Source organism: Metschnikowia bicuspidata (assembly GCF_001664035.1).
Source record: "Metschnikowia bicuspidata var. bicuspidata NRRL YB-4993 chromosome Unknown METBIscaffold_3, whole genome shotgun sequence".
In the NCBI taxonomy this organism is placed as follows: Eukaryota; Fungi; Ascomycota; class Pichiomycetes; order Serinales; family Metschnikowiaceae; genus Metschnikowia; species Metschnikowia bicuspidata.
In genome coordinates, this window is record NW_017387733.1 from 1,366,580 (window position 1) to 1,381,304 (window position 14,725).

The 14,725-nt window shown below is 52.0% G+C and overlaps 3 protein-coding genes and 2 non-coding genes across 5 annotated transcripts; 3 read left to right on the plus strand and 2 right to left on the minus strand.

The window, feature by feature from the left end:
• Window positions 1–4: 4 nt before the first annotated feature.
• On the plus strand, window positions 5–3,943 carry BMS1 (GTPase). The gene has a single exon (XM_018854764.1). It carries the CDS (start codon window positions 205–207, stop codon window positions 3,868–3,870), a length of 3,666 nt encoding a protein of 1,221 aa, XP_018711832.1. The 5' UTR covers window positions 5–204; the 3' UTR covers window positions 3,871–3,943.
• Window positions 3,944–6,993: 3,050 nt separating this feature from the next.
• Window positions 6,994–9,499, plus strand: METBIDRAFT_11857 (uncharacterized protein; the record flags this gene model as incomplete). The annotated part of the gene is made up of 5 exons (XM_018854115.1): window positions 6,994–7,013; window positions 7,324–8,873; window positions 8,900–9,103; window positions 9,138–9,367; window positions 9,410–9,499. The coding sequence occupies 5 exons, from the start codon at window positions 6,994–6,996 to the stop codon at window positions 9,497–9,499; spliced, it is 2,094 nt and encodes a 697-aa protein (XP_018711833.1).
• Window positions 9,500–9,901: 402 nt separating this feature from the next.
• Window positions 9,902–9,974, minus strand: METBIDRAFT_t148. The gene has a single exon. It is a non-coding gene; the product is annotated as a tRNA-Phe (tRNA).
• Window positions 9,975–9,980: 6 nt separating this feature from the next.
• Window positions 9,981–10,053, minus strand: METBIDRAFT_t147. The gene has a single exon. It is a non-coding gene; the product is annotated as a tRNA-Arg (tRNA).
• Window positions 10,054–12,005: 1,952 nt separating this feature from the next.
• On the plus strand, window positions 12,006–14,027 carry INO2 (Ino2p; the record flags this gene model as incomplete). The annotated part of the gene is given in 2 exon segments (XM_018855934.1): window positions 12,006–14,007; window positions 14,009–14,027. A coding segment is annotated over 1 exon segment (1,341 nt), but the record flags the coding sequence as incomplete, so codon positions are not given.
• Window positions 14,028–14,725: the final 698 nt, after the last annotated feature.

The following is a 14,725-nucleotide window of genomic DNA, read 5'->3' on the forward strand; positions in this document are numbered from 1 at the left end:
CCATGCGCGCCTGCATGCAGCGCGGCGCACCCGTGCCTCCCGGAATCGAAAAACGCGCGATGCGATGCCATCTCCAGCCATCGGCCCGGCCCATAAGCCCAGCAGACGTTTAGATACCCCCCTTCTCTGCGCCCAACCCCCTGGATTTCCCCCGAAAAAAACCCTGCAAGCGCCCCGCAACCTCCCCGGGACCCGCCTGCCACCATGGAAAACCAGCTGAACAAGCCGCACCGCGGCAGCGACGGCAAGCGCACCACGGCCAAAAAAAAGTTGCACCAGCAAGGCCACAATGCCAAAGCGTTCGCCGTGTCGGCGCCCCGCAAACTTGAGCGCATGGCCCGGCGGTCACATGACGTGAACGAGAAGAAGCTCCACGTGCCGATGGTCAACCGCACGCCCGACGACGACCCGCCGCCCGTGATCGTGGCCATCGTGGGCCCGCCCGGAACAGGCAAAACCACGCTCATCAAGTCGTTGGTCAAGCGCTTGACCAAAACCTCGCTCTCCGAGGTCAAGGGCCCCATCACCGTGGTCAGCGGCAAGCGGCGGCGGCTCACGTTCATCGAGGTCAAGAACGACTTGAACTCCATGATCGACGCGGCCAAGATCGCGGACCTCGTGCTCTTGCTTGTGGACGGCAACTTCGGGCTCGAGATGGAGACCATGGAGTTCTTGAACGTGGCGCAGCACCACGGCATGCCGCGCGTGTTGGGCGTGGCCACGCACTTGGACCTCTTCCGCAGCCAGAGCACGTTGCGCACGCTGAAAAAGCGCTTGAAGCACCGCTTCTGGACCGAGGTGTACCAGGGCGCCAAGCTCTTCTACCTCTCGGGCGTGCTCAACGGGCGCTACCCGGACCGCGAGATCTTGAACTTGTGTCGCTTCATGTCGGTGATGAAGTTCCGCCCGTTGAAGTGGCGCAACGAGCACCCCTACCTCTTGGCGGACCGCGTGACCGACTTGACCCACCCCCAGGACATTGCGGCCAACGCCAAGTGCGACCGCCGCGTGGCCTTCTACGGCTACTTGCACGGCACGCCGCTTGCCGCCGCAGACGCCCACGTGCACATTGCCGGCGTGGGCGACTACCACGTGCACTCGGTCGAGAAGTTGCCGGACCCGTGCCCCACCCCGTATTTCGAGCAGAAAATGGACGAGCTCGAGCGCGAGGCCGCCAAGGCCGCGGCGGACGCGGGCGAGGACATCGTGGCGCCGCGCCGCCGCCGCCGCAAGCGGCTCGACGACAAGCAGAAGACCATCTATGCGCCCATGTCCGACGTGGGCGGCGTGCTAGTGGACCGCGACGCCGTGTACATCGATGTCGGCGACAAGCAGTCGTTTGTGCCCGGCGAGGCCCGCGGCGAGGGCGAGCGGCTCGTCACGGACTTGCAGGACGTGCAGAAGACCATGCACGAGCGCTTTGCCGAGGGCCCGGGCTTGCAGTTGTTTTCGGGGTCCTCGCAGATTGCGCGGGGGCCTGCGGACTCGGACCCCGCGGCGCTCCGTGGCTTGCTTGACGAGTCTGCCGAGTCTGCCGAGCATGGCGACACGGGCCGCCGCGCGCCGAGACGCCCGCGTCTCTACGGCACGGCGTTGGCGGACGACACGGAGTTTGACGCCATGCCGGACGACGCCGGCGAGTCGGAAGGCGAAGGCGAAGGCGAAGATCAAGACGAAGATCAAGACAAAGATCAAGACAAAGACGACGCCGAGGAAGCCGACACAGTGTACGCCGGCGAGCTCCGCCGCCGCAGGTCCGCCGGCTCGGAACTCGCCGACGCGGCCCGTGACCACTTGGAGTACGTGGAGGACTCGGCCTTGTCGTCCGACGACGACAACAACTACGCGGCCATGGCGTCCAAGCTCCGCGGGTCCGTGCAGCGCCGCTGGAACATCAACAAGTTGATGTACTTGGACAACGTGGCGCCGGCCGAGGTGGTGCGGCGCTGGAAGAGCCAGTTCGTGGAGGCCGACGACGACATCGGCGCCGACGACGACATCGAGGCCGACGATGACGCGGACTTCTTCAAGAAAGCGTCGGCGCCCGGGCCCACGGCCGACTTGGACGCGTTCGTGCCCTCGTACCCATCGGTGGAGGAGCTCCGAGCCAGGTTCGACGCGTCGCGCATGGATGACGCCGCGGACAGCGACGCCGAGTACGAAAACGGCTATGTGGCGTTGAAGGAGCGGTTGCTTGTGGCACCCAAGCTCCTGGACGCCGGCGAGGCCGACGGCGCGGACGATGACGAGGCGCACGGCGACTTCGAGGACTTGGAGGCCGATGGCGACGGTCCCGATTCGGACTCGGGCCAGTCGGACGGCGGCGATTCCGGCGACGATTTTGGCGACGATTCAGGAGACGAGTCCGGAGACGAGTCCGGCGACGACTTCGCCGACTTCGGCGCCGAGGACCCCGCCGACGCGTCCTTGTCCGTGGACCAGAAGCGCGAGCTCAACGCGGCCAAGAAGGCCAAGCTCAAAATGCAGTTCGAGGACGAAGAGGACCGCGAGTTCGGCGCCGACGACCCCGAGGGCGACACCGAGGCCGACACGTGGTACGAGTTCCAGAAAAACAAGATGGCCAAGCAGTTGGAGATCAACAAGGCGCAGTACGACGAGATGGACCCCGCCACGCGGGCCAAGATCGAGGGCTTCCGCGCCGGGCTGTACGTCAAGCTCGTGTTCGACAAGTTGCCCTGCGAGCTCATCGACAACTTGCAGCCCGAGTTCCCCATCGTGTTGGGCGGGCTCTTGGCCACGGAGTCGCGCTTCGGCATCATGAACGTGCGCATCCGCAGGCACCGGTGGCACAAGAAGATCCTCAAGTCGCAGGACCCGTTGATCCTCTCGCTCGGCTGGCGCCGGTTCCAGACCATCCCCATCTACACCACGTCGGACTCGCGCACGCGTAACCGGATGTTGAAGTACACGCCCGAACACGCGTACTGCTTCGCGTCGTTTTACGGCCCGCTCGTGGCGCCCAACACCACGTTCGTGGGCTTCAACATCATCGACCAGGCGCAGACCACGGGCTCGTTCCGCGTGGCCGCCACGGGCATTGTCGAGGACTTGAACCTGTCGGTGGAGATTGTCAAGAAGTTGAAGTTGGTGGGCCACCCGCACAAGATCTTCCGCAACACCGCGTTCATCAAGGGCATGTTCAACAACGCGTTGGAGGTGGCCAAGTTCGAGGGCGCGTCCATCCGCACGGTGTCGGGCATCCGGGGCGAGATCAAGCGCGCGTTGTCCAAGCCGGACGGCTACTTCCGCGCCACCTTCGAGGACAAGATCCTCATGTCCGACACCGTGTTCTTGAAGACCTGGTACCCGGTCAAGGTCAAGGAGTTCTACAACCCGGTCACGTCCATGCTTCTCCGCGACCACCAGCAGTGGCAGGGCATGCGGTTGACAGGCCAGGTGCGCGCGGCCAACAGCATCGAGACGCCGCTTCTCCACGACAGCGCGTACCAAAAGATCGAGCGGGCCGAGCGTAAGTTCAACCCGTTGCGTGTGCCCAAGCTGATCCAAAAAGACTTGCCGTTCAAGTCCCAGGTGTCCACGATGAAGCCGCAGAACAAGCAGTCGTACATAGCCAAGCGCGCGGTGCTTGTGGACGGCGACGAGAAGAAAATGCGCGACTTGGTCAACAAGGTCAACACGCTCAAGAAGACCAAGGACAAGAAGCGCAAGGACAAGAAGCAGGAGAAGTTCCAGGACCGTTTGAAGGCGCTCGCCAAGAAGGAGGAGGCCAAGAAGGACAAGGAGAAGGAGCGCAAAAAGAGTATTTCGCCAAGGAGGGCAAGAAGAGACGCTTGGACCAGAGCGACGGCGGCAGCAACGCGTTTGGTAAGAAGCGCAGGTGAGGTCTGACGAGCTGAGGTTTTGCACCCGCGCGGGTGCTGCAGACCGTGCAGGCCGCGCCGTGCGTGCAGGCAAGGCGACGTGTGTGCCCCGTGTGCAGGGCAAGCCGCGTCAGTGTGCAGGCCCGTCGCCGCTGGCTGCGTGGGCCGGCGGCTCAGCAGGGCCCGGCACACCCTCGGAGCTTCACAGCATGTCCGGGTTTCGGGCCCGGGCTTCTGCATAATTCTATAGGCGCAAATATGACGTGTAAAAATAGTTTGGTGGCTTTGGATATTGCACACCGGTCCCTGGCTGGTGGGGAGGGCCATTTGATGTAGAGCCATGGCAACGTGCGAGGTGCGTGCAGGACGTGCATCGTTCATGGCCTCGTCGCAGAGCACCATCTGAATCAGTACTATAAATATGAACGACTGCAGAATAAAACCAATCATGAGCAATACGGTCAGATATACTCTCGCGAGTGGTGCCATTTGGAGATGATTCTTGAAAAGAATGCCATAAACTATTCTATGTTGAATAGTAATATCAACAAGATATCAGGATATCAGTATCCAAATTTATCATGTTAATAGGAATCAAAATCTATCATTATAATAGTGTCCAAAAGCTTTGATACTGAATAAAGCCAACAAGACTTTTTTATGCACACTACGAAAAGCACGATTTGATATGAACATTTCTATCAGCAATGTATATTACCATCTGTGGCATCATATTCATAGTCTCTTTGCGACAAAGAACGGCACTGGTCCTTTGAAAACACGGGTATTCTTTAAATAATATAGCTGCCTCTTCAGATAATTGTGGTCTTGCAAAGGTACATTTATAAATGAACAAAATGTTACAGGGCTTTACTATCCCATTCAATATCCTGCCATCATTGAATCATACTGAAATGTCGGGTTGAGGCTTCACCACAGTAATTATTCTTTATTTTGTAGAAATTTTGAGCTGCGTCCATTGGAAGCCCTAGGAAGGACAATATGAACTATAAACTTAAATATCATTATTTGACCTTTAAAAATTTACTTGCATCTCTGTTGCATTGATCTCATTGAACAATTGAGAATATCAAATCAGCTCGCACCAGCGATTACTGACGTCGTGCTAAAGTGCCAGAGCAGCCTCCATGCATCTTTTATTCTTTCTCGTCCACAAATCGAAGCTATCAAGTGATTTTTCGGGCTCCAGGGATCTCTTTACGGCATTTGCTTCGTCGTCTTGGGCGTGGTAACATTTCATCAGTTTCTTGAAATTTCTCAAGAGTCAATGGCCAAAGCCATCAATACGTTTAAACAGGGGCTTTTCAGCTACACCTTTGACATGAATACTAGATCATGTCTTGGAAAACTTTGCGGTGTTCTTATGTTTGGAACTTTACTTGCAAAGACGGCGGCTGAAAGTTGGTGTCTCCCGTATTAACGCCCACAGGCACACGATCTAACGATAATATGACGAAAGACATTTCACAATTTCAGCAGGTTTACTCCTTCAAAAGAGTTTCAGTATTTCTCTTTACAAACCTCTCGACAGATTAGATCAAAGTGGTATGACATGTCTACAGTTTGCCTTGCTTTCCTCCTGTGGTTCAAGAGCTTGGGAAATCATTATTGTTTGATCGGCTTCCCAAATTCCGACAGGCACTAGATTTGGCTTGGGTTAGACCTTTTTGTGTAATGCTTTTTGCAAATCTGGTTGACTCCAGCGAAGGAACCATAACAGACTTCGTTTTCTACCATTTCTTCTTTGGAGAAGCCCTATCAAGATGCACGAGGATTCTTTGGCTCTTTCAAGCTAAACTTTCCTCTTTGATGTAGTTATGTATCTTCGTCTCATTGTCGATTCTCTTCAATTTTCATGCGGCGAGGCATTCTGGTTTCAAGGTGTTGAGTGGCCACTACGTTTTTCGATACTAGAAAATAAGACCTTTGGTCTTTGAGCTGGCTACTACTGCTGGAGGCCAATACCCCGTTTCCCTTATAAGTTCATATACTAGAATTTCAAAAGAGATTCTTGGTTTTAAGATCTTGTTTTTTCTGTCTTTGGAGGACATTCGTTGGAATAGATTGTCATTGTGTTTGGGCTAACGAATATTTCTCTAGCCTCATATCATCCAATCAAGGCTTTGACACGTCAACTGACGAGTCACGTCAGAGTATCAGAGTGAAATACTTAGCTGCCTTGTCATTGCTTGCAATATAGAATTTTGTGCTACGTGGGTCTGAGACCTATCTGGTCTCCTCAATATCATTAGTGAAGCTTCCAGTTTCTGGTGTCGTAAATAATTTTGGGGCTTTTTCCGTTCTCTTCAACTTTTTCAAGTGGTTCTAGTGTGATCAAGGAACTTTCAAGGAATATTCCATTGACATCAACTTTTCTTCCACTTGATTGGTCTTGGAGTTTCTACCTTGTCTCGAACACGGGCTTTTGTTCATCCTGCTGATTGTGGTATCTTCGGTGGGCGCCGAGTAGGTTGAATTGCAGAAATTCTTGATTAAACAACACGGTCCTGATCAGAAGGCCGCTTAGTTAGAATGTGTCATCAGAAGCCTGTGCCCGCACATCGAAGTCGACAGTGATGTTCAGAGATGAAATCCGCATCTCAAATCGTGCGAAGAATTGCCGGGAATAAAGAAGCAAATGTGTCGGAACATCGTGACAGTTCATATTTTATTGCATTGGCAGGACTCTAGTACTGTCACCTTTGACAAAATCTTCCGCTGCGTTATTATAAACATTTTCTGAGCAAGCCCCATATTTGGAGGTGCCAGACCATTCTATGTATAAATGGAAGCAGGAATTGGGCCAGGTTAGTATTGGGTTATTTGCATCAGAGAATTTTATTGGGTCATTTGCATCAAAGCATTTTGACCACCAATATTAAATGAAAGATCCACGACGTCAGAAAAATATCTGCTTCTGTCTGGCTAGCCAGGGACCGAGCACAAAATTCCAAGAAAACAAAGGGTGACAATGGATATGGATTATACAGCAGAAACTAGTAGGGGTGGAAGAATTAGTGTAATGAGTTGTTTTTATTCGATTGAGAACGCGATTTATCGGCCTGATCAAAGCTGGTGCATTTAGGATCTGACAAGGCTTTCGAAAAGCCGGGCTTGGTGAAGACAACCAATGTCTTTGGAATTGAAAAAGTAGGTCGGGCTATGAAATTAGGCTTTGGTAATCTCAGTAGTGCTTTCATAAGCAGCTCCAATTGAATCACAGGAATCACCTCTAGCTAGGTGACCTTCCAACTACGCCATCATCCAACTAGATTACCAGAACCACCAGGATTATAAACCAGCAGGATCATAATCCACCAGATCATAATCCACCAGATCATAATCCACCAGATCACAAACCACTAGAATCATAAACCACCAGAATTATAATCACCAGAATCATAAACCACTAGAATCATAAACCACCAGATCACAAACCACTAGAATCATAAACCACCAGATCACAAACCACTAGAATCATAAACCACCAGATCACAACCACCCGAATCATAAACCACCAGATCACAACCACCCGAATCATAAACCACCAGAATCATAAACCACCAGAATCGCCAGAACCGCCCCCGGCTGATTCGCGCCTGTCTCCACCCAGCAGGCCCGTCGCCAACCGTGCCAGCATACCCGCCCCATTCTTTGCGCCCCGCCCCAAATCGCACCAAACGCTCCACCAAACCCCACCATCAAACCCCACCATCCGCGCCAGCTTCTTCGCACCCATCTGCCCCAATTTCTTCGCACCCATCTGCGCCATACTTCAACACTCACCCACGCTCTTTTTGCCCGTCCCCATGACATCCACATACACCAGCAAAGACGTGGCGGACATCCCACTCAAGCGCCCCCAGGAAACTTTCGTCGACGACCCGGGCTCGCTCGACGAGGTCAACATCGACGACTTGGTGTTTCGGTTGGCCCACGACATCAAAGGCATCAACAGTCTCCACAGCTTCCACGCCGTGGCCGTTTTGAAGGCCGTGCTAGAAGATCTCATTTTGTTGGGCGCCCATCGCGACGCCCGCCGCGAGTTCCGCCGCAGCCAGCTCCAGCAGTACTCGCTCGATTTGCAGGAATTGCAAGAGCCACCAGGCGCAGGGCCGCAGGATTGTGGGTCTTTTCCCGACGGGGCCCCCGGGCACAGCCTGCCAGGCCCGGGGCGCCCCGGGTTCTCCGCTGTGGATTTATCGCTTGCCGGAGAACCGGTGATTTCCGAGTCGACTCGGCCCATGAGCCAGGAGGACGCGTCTGTGCAGTCGTTGGTGGCGGCCGACGCCGGGAACGACGACACTGGCGGGTCGGGGACCGCCCTTTTCGAAAGCGCCGGGTCTGATAGTGCTCTTTTAGAAAACGCCGGGTCTGATAGTGCTCTTTTAGAAAGCGCCGGGACTGGAACCGCCGGGACTGAAACCGCCCTAGCTGAAACCGCCCTAGCTGAAACCGCCGGGGCTGAAGCCCAGGCCGGCTTCATCTCCACCGAGTCGCTCGTGCAGACCACGTCGCTCGACCGGGTGCAAGACCCCATCACGTGCCACAGCATCCAGCGCCTCCGCGACGAGGTGCTTTTCCACCTGGCGCCAAAAATCCGCCAGCAGGCTCTCCACTTGCTGCGGTGCTTCGAGCTCGCCCGGCCGCCGCCCATATCCTTGGGGCAGTTCTTGGGCCGCATCCAGACCTACCTGCCGTCCATCTCGGTGTCCGTGTATATCCACAGCGCGTACATGCTCTACAAGCTCTGCGTGCTTTTGGACGTGGTGGAGTTGACGCAGCTCAACGCGTACCGCTTGGTGTTGGGCCTGCTACGGTGCCTGACCAAGAAGTTGGAGGACGTGTACCAGAAACAAAAGAGCTTTGCCACGGTGGGTGGCGTGGCGCTCGACGAGTTGAGCAAGATCGAGGTCAGCTTCCTCTACTTGTCCAACTTCAAGATTATAGTCAGCGAGCACATGCTCAACCAGTTCTTGACGGTGGAGTTCCCGGCCTTGCGGGAGTACTGTGCGGCGCTCCGCAACGAGCACCAGCCAGGGACAGAGTAGCGCTTTTGGTGCGGTCCCAGAACCCCAGTTCGGCGTCCGCAGGTAAGGCCGCCCGCTGCTTCTGTACGATTCATGAGACCCGTGATCAGGCGGAACTCAAATCGCCTCGTCCTGCTGCGGGCGTCCATGGCCAGGGACCATTGTGTTCTGTATCTGCGCCTGGAAAGCAAGCCTGGGTGCTGCCCACGGGTAAGCGGCTCCCTTGGAATTCTTCATGGTACAGCTCTCCTCGCCGCGTGGGTCTCGGCTCTTCAATCTCTGCATCCAAAAGAACCACCAACAGACTCGAATTTGAGCGTTGAGGGGGCTGCTCAGGGGAAGAACCACAGCTGGGGTGGGTGTGAGAATCGTCGACGTGACGTGTCTGTGAGACATGCATCGTTCTCGGGAAAGCATATACAAGCGGGATATGGGAACACTCAAAAGCAAGCCACCCTTATTGTTAACATTCAGGTGGCCATTCTCTGGAAAACCATATGACTGGTACATGTTCAGAATCCAGGTCTTGAGACCGGACAAAGTATTCGCGAGATCTTCATGCTGGCCGGCGAGAAGGGATCATGGAAGAAAGCGATGAAAGCATGATCTGTTCATCTGCTTGGAGACCATATTCCTCAACTCACTTTACAATCTTTAAGGAACAGACCCAAAACGAGCGAACGATAATTAACTGTACGTAATGACTAGGTACAGCAGCAGTGTGAACATGTAAGCTTCAGATACAAGGGGATTTTCGAGTTGCTCTTTTCTCGGTTTGAGTCCCTCTGAGAGTGCCAGTGTAATGTAATCCAGACCGGGCTTAGAGATTGCTCATTGAAAATCATGCTTGTCCACAAGCAAATGTATCTGAAATAGGTACATCTACTCGTCAATCCATCCCACAAATTCTGCCGCATACCTCATATCATTCAAACAAAAATGTTAAAAAGGTCAAACGAACCTGCAAACATTATAACAGGGTCTCAATACAACTTATGTCCAAAAAAATGCGATTTCTGTGGATCGAACACAGGACCTTCAGATCTTCAGTCTGACGCTCTCCCAACTGAGCTAAAGCCGCTAGCAGAACCCATGCCGGGACTCGAACCCGGAATCTTTTGATTAGAAGTCAAATGCGCTAACCATTACGCCACACAGGCTGTTGTGGGAGAAAATAAGCCCTTGTTTTTTCTGAGCATATAAACGAACTACGTCATATTATGTGCAGGCGCACTGTTGCTAGAAATGTTCATTCACAGCGAACATATTTGGAAACAATTTAACACATGTGAGCCCAGGCAGAGACTTGGAGGCATCTACGAAATGAGATTACAGTCCGAGGTATCTAAGAGCTGTTTGAAGTTGTATATATATAGATATATATATATGTATTATGACTAGTTTCGCTCCTTGAATCCAAGTGATCTACAATGAACAAAATGGGGCGTTGTAGGTGGTGAAAATATTTTGGGTTTACTTCTTTAAACCCTGGCTTCTGCCGGTCAAATATGTAGCCCAATTATTGCCCACAAACATCTTGATGGCGCTGTTCTAAAATTTAGCAATAAGCATGCTCAGTCTTCAAGAGAATCAACCAGAGACACACGTACAAAGCTTAGCAGATATTGTTCACTACTTCAAGAGAATAAAGCAGACTCCATGGGGAATCCAGTATCTGACGGGCAAATACGGGCAACTTGTTTCGCGTGATTCTATGAGACCTCACCACTCTCTACAGTGGGTTTATCTTTCCTGGCGTTTCAGAACTATTTCTCCAGCAAGTTTCTAGAGAACCAGAAGAGTATAGGATCTGGGGTGTGCTCTTGCATAAACACCGTTTAAGGCTTTAAGTGAGCTGTTTGAGGTTCTTTTATATATATTATTTATATAGTTTTTGTTCGGGACTTCACGGGACGTAGGGGTTGTGTATTTGATCACTACTTTCTCCAAAACTTCACTGGAGTTCTAACCCACCGTTATAAATTTTGATGAGAGGTCACGTGAGAGTAACCCCTGAAACTCGAGAGAATATTCGATGAGATGTTCAAAGTGATATCTGACGGAACTCACAATGATAGGAGTGCATATAGTCATATATGCGCTGACAGGGACCATTAGTGTCAAGCTCATATCGGGGACCTCGCTTCCTCAATCAGCTGAATCTACCAAAAAAAGACATTGATCTTACAAATTCGGGTATTTGGAGATTCTTTTTTTATTGAAGAGTTATCTGTTTGAAGGAACAAAACTACGCATTTTATAGAAGAATGCAAAAGAAATTACAGGCGAGATATTAATGATTGAAGGCTTTTTATTCATATTATTTTGTTTCTTTTCTCATTTGATCAATTTAAAAAAAAGGAACACGCTTCTGGATGCTCGTCAGTCATATAAAAAGTAAGCCCACGAAAAAGATCTTCCATGTCATATCCCCTGGATTCTGTATACAAATGCCAATCCATACTATCTCGCCGTCATCTTTCAATACGATATCCCGTCTTGGTGCCACTTTACTATTGTCTCTAAAAATACCCAGCTTGGATACCAAATCTCCCACTAAAGACAAAAAGAGAAATTGGCCGCGAAAATACGAGCCTCATCTCCGGCATGGGAACTCCACCATCTCAATATGCTCGAACTCCGCAATCTCGAATATACTCGAACTCCACAATCTGGCATACATTCTCGAGAACATGTGCTGAATTTCTCTAATTTCTAAAGATCAAAGTGTTCAGCCCATCTGCCCCAACGGACTTGGGTGAATGACGCCGGCCATGCGGCTGTGTTGTGCATAGCCGAAAAGCTGATTTCAGTCCCATGGTCAGAATCTCTCTGGTGTGAAAAACCTGTAGATGCGTCTTAGGACCTATTAGGATTTTCAGTATATCGTTCTCACCAAAAGAAAGCTCTTCACCCGCTGGTATTTAGTCAGGAGCATACGGAATTGTCTGGGGCCGGAAATGTTCTTCTGCCTGCATGCAACCGGGCCCTGGCATTCTCTGCATTTCCCCGGACTTTCTGTAGGTACCTCATATTGCCAGGAAGCCCGGTCAGCACCCAATGGCACCAAAATTCCGGACCCACTCACCAGATATATCTGGGCCTCAGAGCCCCGCTTTTCCAGCTGGCCTGGGATCTCACTTCTAGGGGCCACGCCAACTCGGCCCCAGCCGAACAGACGATATTTTTTCGCGATCGCCCGCAGATTTTTTCCCTGGATCCAAGATCTGTTCACCTTCTCCAGAGTGAGATTCTCACCCGGCACGCCAAATCACCCAAAACCGTGACGACACACTCTTCCCGGATACCCCGCTCTCGGTCTTTTTGATTTGCGTCCTAAAAACCCAGGCATTCGGATCCGAGCCCCACATCTCGGAAGTGCCTTTTCCCGACGCATTGCTATCATGTCCTTCACAGCTACTGCCACCCGGGAAGTTGCACCCACGATAAATCTCAGCGACTTTAGCCACCCGCCCACCACACAGATCCACGCCGAGGATGCGGGAGCTGAAACACGCTTGATGCCGCTGGCGCCGCCCGCAAAACCCGGCGCGGCCCAGGCGCAGTTTTCGGATGACGACGACGACGAGTTCAATCTCGACATGGTCACGATGGACATGAACTTCGAACAGGCGTACTCCATGTACACCCAGCTCCAGCAAAAAAACGCGTTGCTGGAGGTCGAGCACCTCCAAAAGGCGCAGCAGCTCAACCACAAGCAAGCGCACGAGCAGATCAGGCTCTTTCTGGACGAAGTGCTACTTTCCCAGCAAGCGCCACGGCCGGCCGGCGCGGATAAACAATGGGCCCGTGCCGCCGAGCTGTATCCTGGTGATTACAGCTCCCAGTGCCACGCCCGCTTCTATCCGGAAACCCTTCTAGACCAAACAGGCGGCCCGTCCAGGAACATGGCCCACACCGTTGAAGCAGTACAGCATGCGGCGTGCCACGCGGCCCTTCCGGACATTTCGGGCGCGCCCTTGATCTCACCTCCTGGCGAGATGGTCGAGGGCTTTGTGGAGATGTTCGCTGGGCAGCAAGCCGAGCAAACGACCGTGGGCGACGGTTTCCCAGCCATGAACGAGGAAGAGGAGGCGGACCAGTTTTTCTCGACCACCGAGTCCAGTGCCTTGGAAAGGTTCCTCGACAACTTAGCCTCATCGTCGGAAATCAACCCGCTTGAGTTCTACCACCCGAACCCGCCAAAGCTCCCGCACATGTTCGAGATGCGAACCATGGGACAGCAGGAGCATTTTGGCGCGCCTGCAAATGCAAAGCCCGAGCCCGCGGCCGGCTTCCAGATGCACCCAAGTCAGGACTTGGGCGGTTTTGGAGGCGGGGCAAAGCCGGCCCAGCAGCTCCAAACCCCAGACACCTCGGTAGGCCAGGTACAGACCAAGCGTGTGCGGGACGCCCCGGACGCGTCTGAGCCGTCCGCCAACAAGAGGAAGTTGGCAAAGCCGCTTCTCAGCTCCACGCAGAAAAGACTCAACCACTCGCACCTGGAGCAGAAGCGCCGCCGGCTCTGCAAAGAGGCCTACGACCGGTGCTTGAGATTGGTCACCAACGTGGATGACTACAAAAACGAGTTGATCCATGTGAGCGCCGACAAAGGCTCGAAAAAGAAGTCCCGGCGCAGACAGCTCACCAAGGACGGCTTGCCCAATTTGTCCAAGCACGCCGCGTTGCAAAAGATTAGCAGCGAGATCTCCAAAATCCAGAGCAAGAACGAGGAGTTGCGCAGACTCATTGGCGGGGCCTGAACACGTACATAGCCAAGCTGTTATTTCTCTGTTGTCCAGAACTTGCATTCCGCGGGTATGTATGGGGCTTCAGCTGCCCCGTGCTTCCGGGAAAAGACGTCCATGTAGCTTCAGTGGCAAAAGTGCAGAATGGAGGCCGCTGGTAAAGCCCCTCGGGACAGGCTTCACAAGAAACAAAGTGTGCAATAAACAAGTTGAGATTAAACAAGGAAAGATCAAACCAGTTGAGATTAAAAAAGGAAAAATCAAACAAGGAAAAATCAAACGAGTAAAGATCAAACAAGTAAATATCAAACAAGGAAAGATCAAACAAGTAGAGATCAAACGAGTAAAGATCAAACGAGTAAAGATTAACAAGCTGAGATCAAAAAGACTAAACAAGCTGAGACGGAATAGAGTTGAGATGGGCAATAAACAAGCTTAGATGAAACCAGCTAAGATAAGCACCCAGCATTTTAGAGCAAAATTAGAAGGGCAACAAACAAGTATAGATGGGCAACAAATAAGTTTAGACTAGACAAACATTATGGGCACCCAACATTTCACAAGTGCAATATAGAAAATTAGAAGGGCACCAAGATTTCAGATGTGCAATAATAAAACTAGAAGGGCACCAAGATTTCAAATGTGCAACAACAAACCTAAAAGGACAAACACTTCTGGATACTCAATACACAAGTTTAGATCATCAATAGAAAAATTGAGATGTGCACCAAACAAGTTGAGATGTGCAAGAAAGAAATTGAGACGCGCATTAAACAAGCTTAGATGAAACAAGTTACATGGGCACCAAATATTTCAGATGTGCAATGATAGAACAAGAAGGGCACCAAACATTTCAAATGTGCAATAAACAGAATAAGAAAGGCCCCCATTATTTCAGAAGTGCAACAAAGAATAAGAAAGGCACCAAACCTTTCACATTTGCAACAACAAAACTAGAAGGGCACCAATATGTCAGATGCGCAATAAAGAAAATAAGAAATGTCCCCAATATTTAGATGCGCCTTAAAGAAAATAAGAAAGGCCCCAATATGTCAGATGCGCAATAAAGAAAATAAGAAAGGCC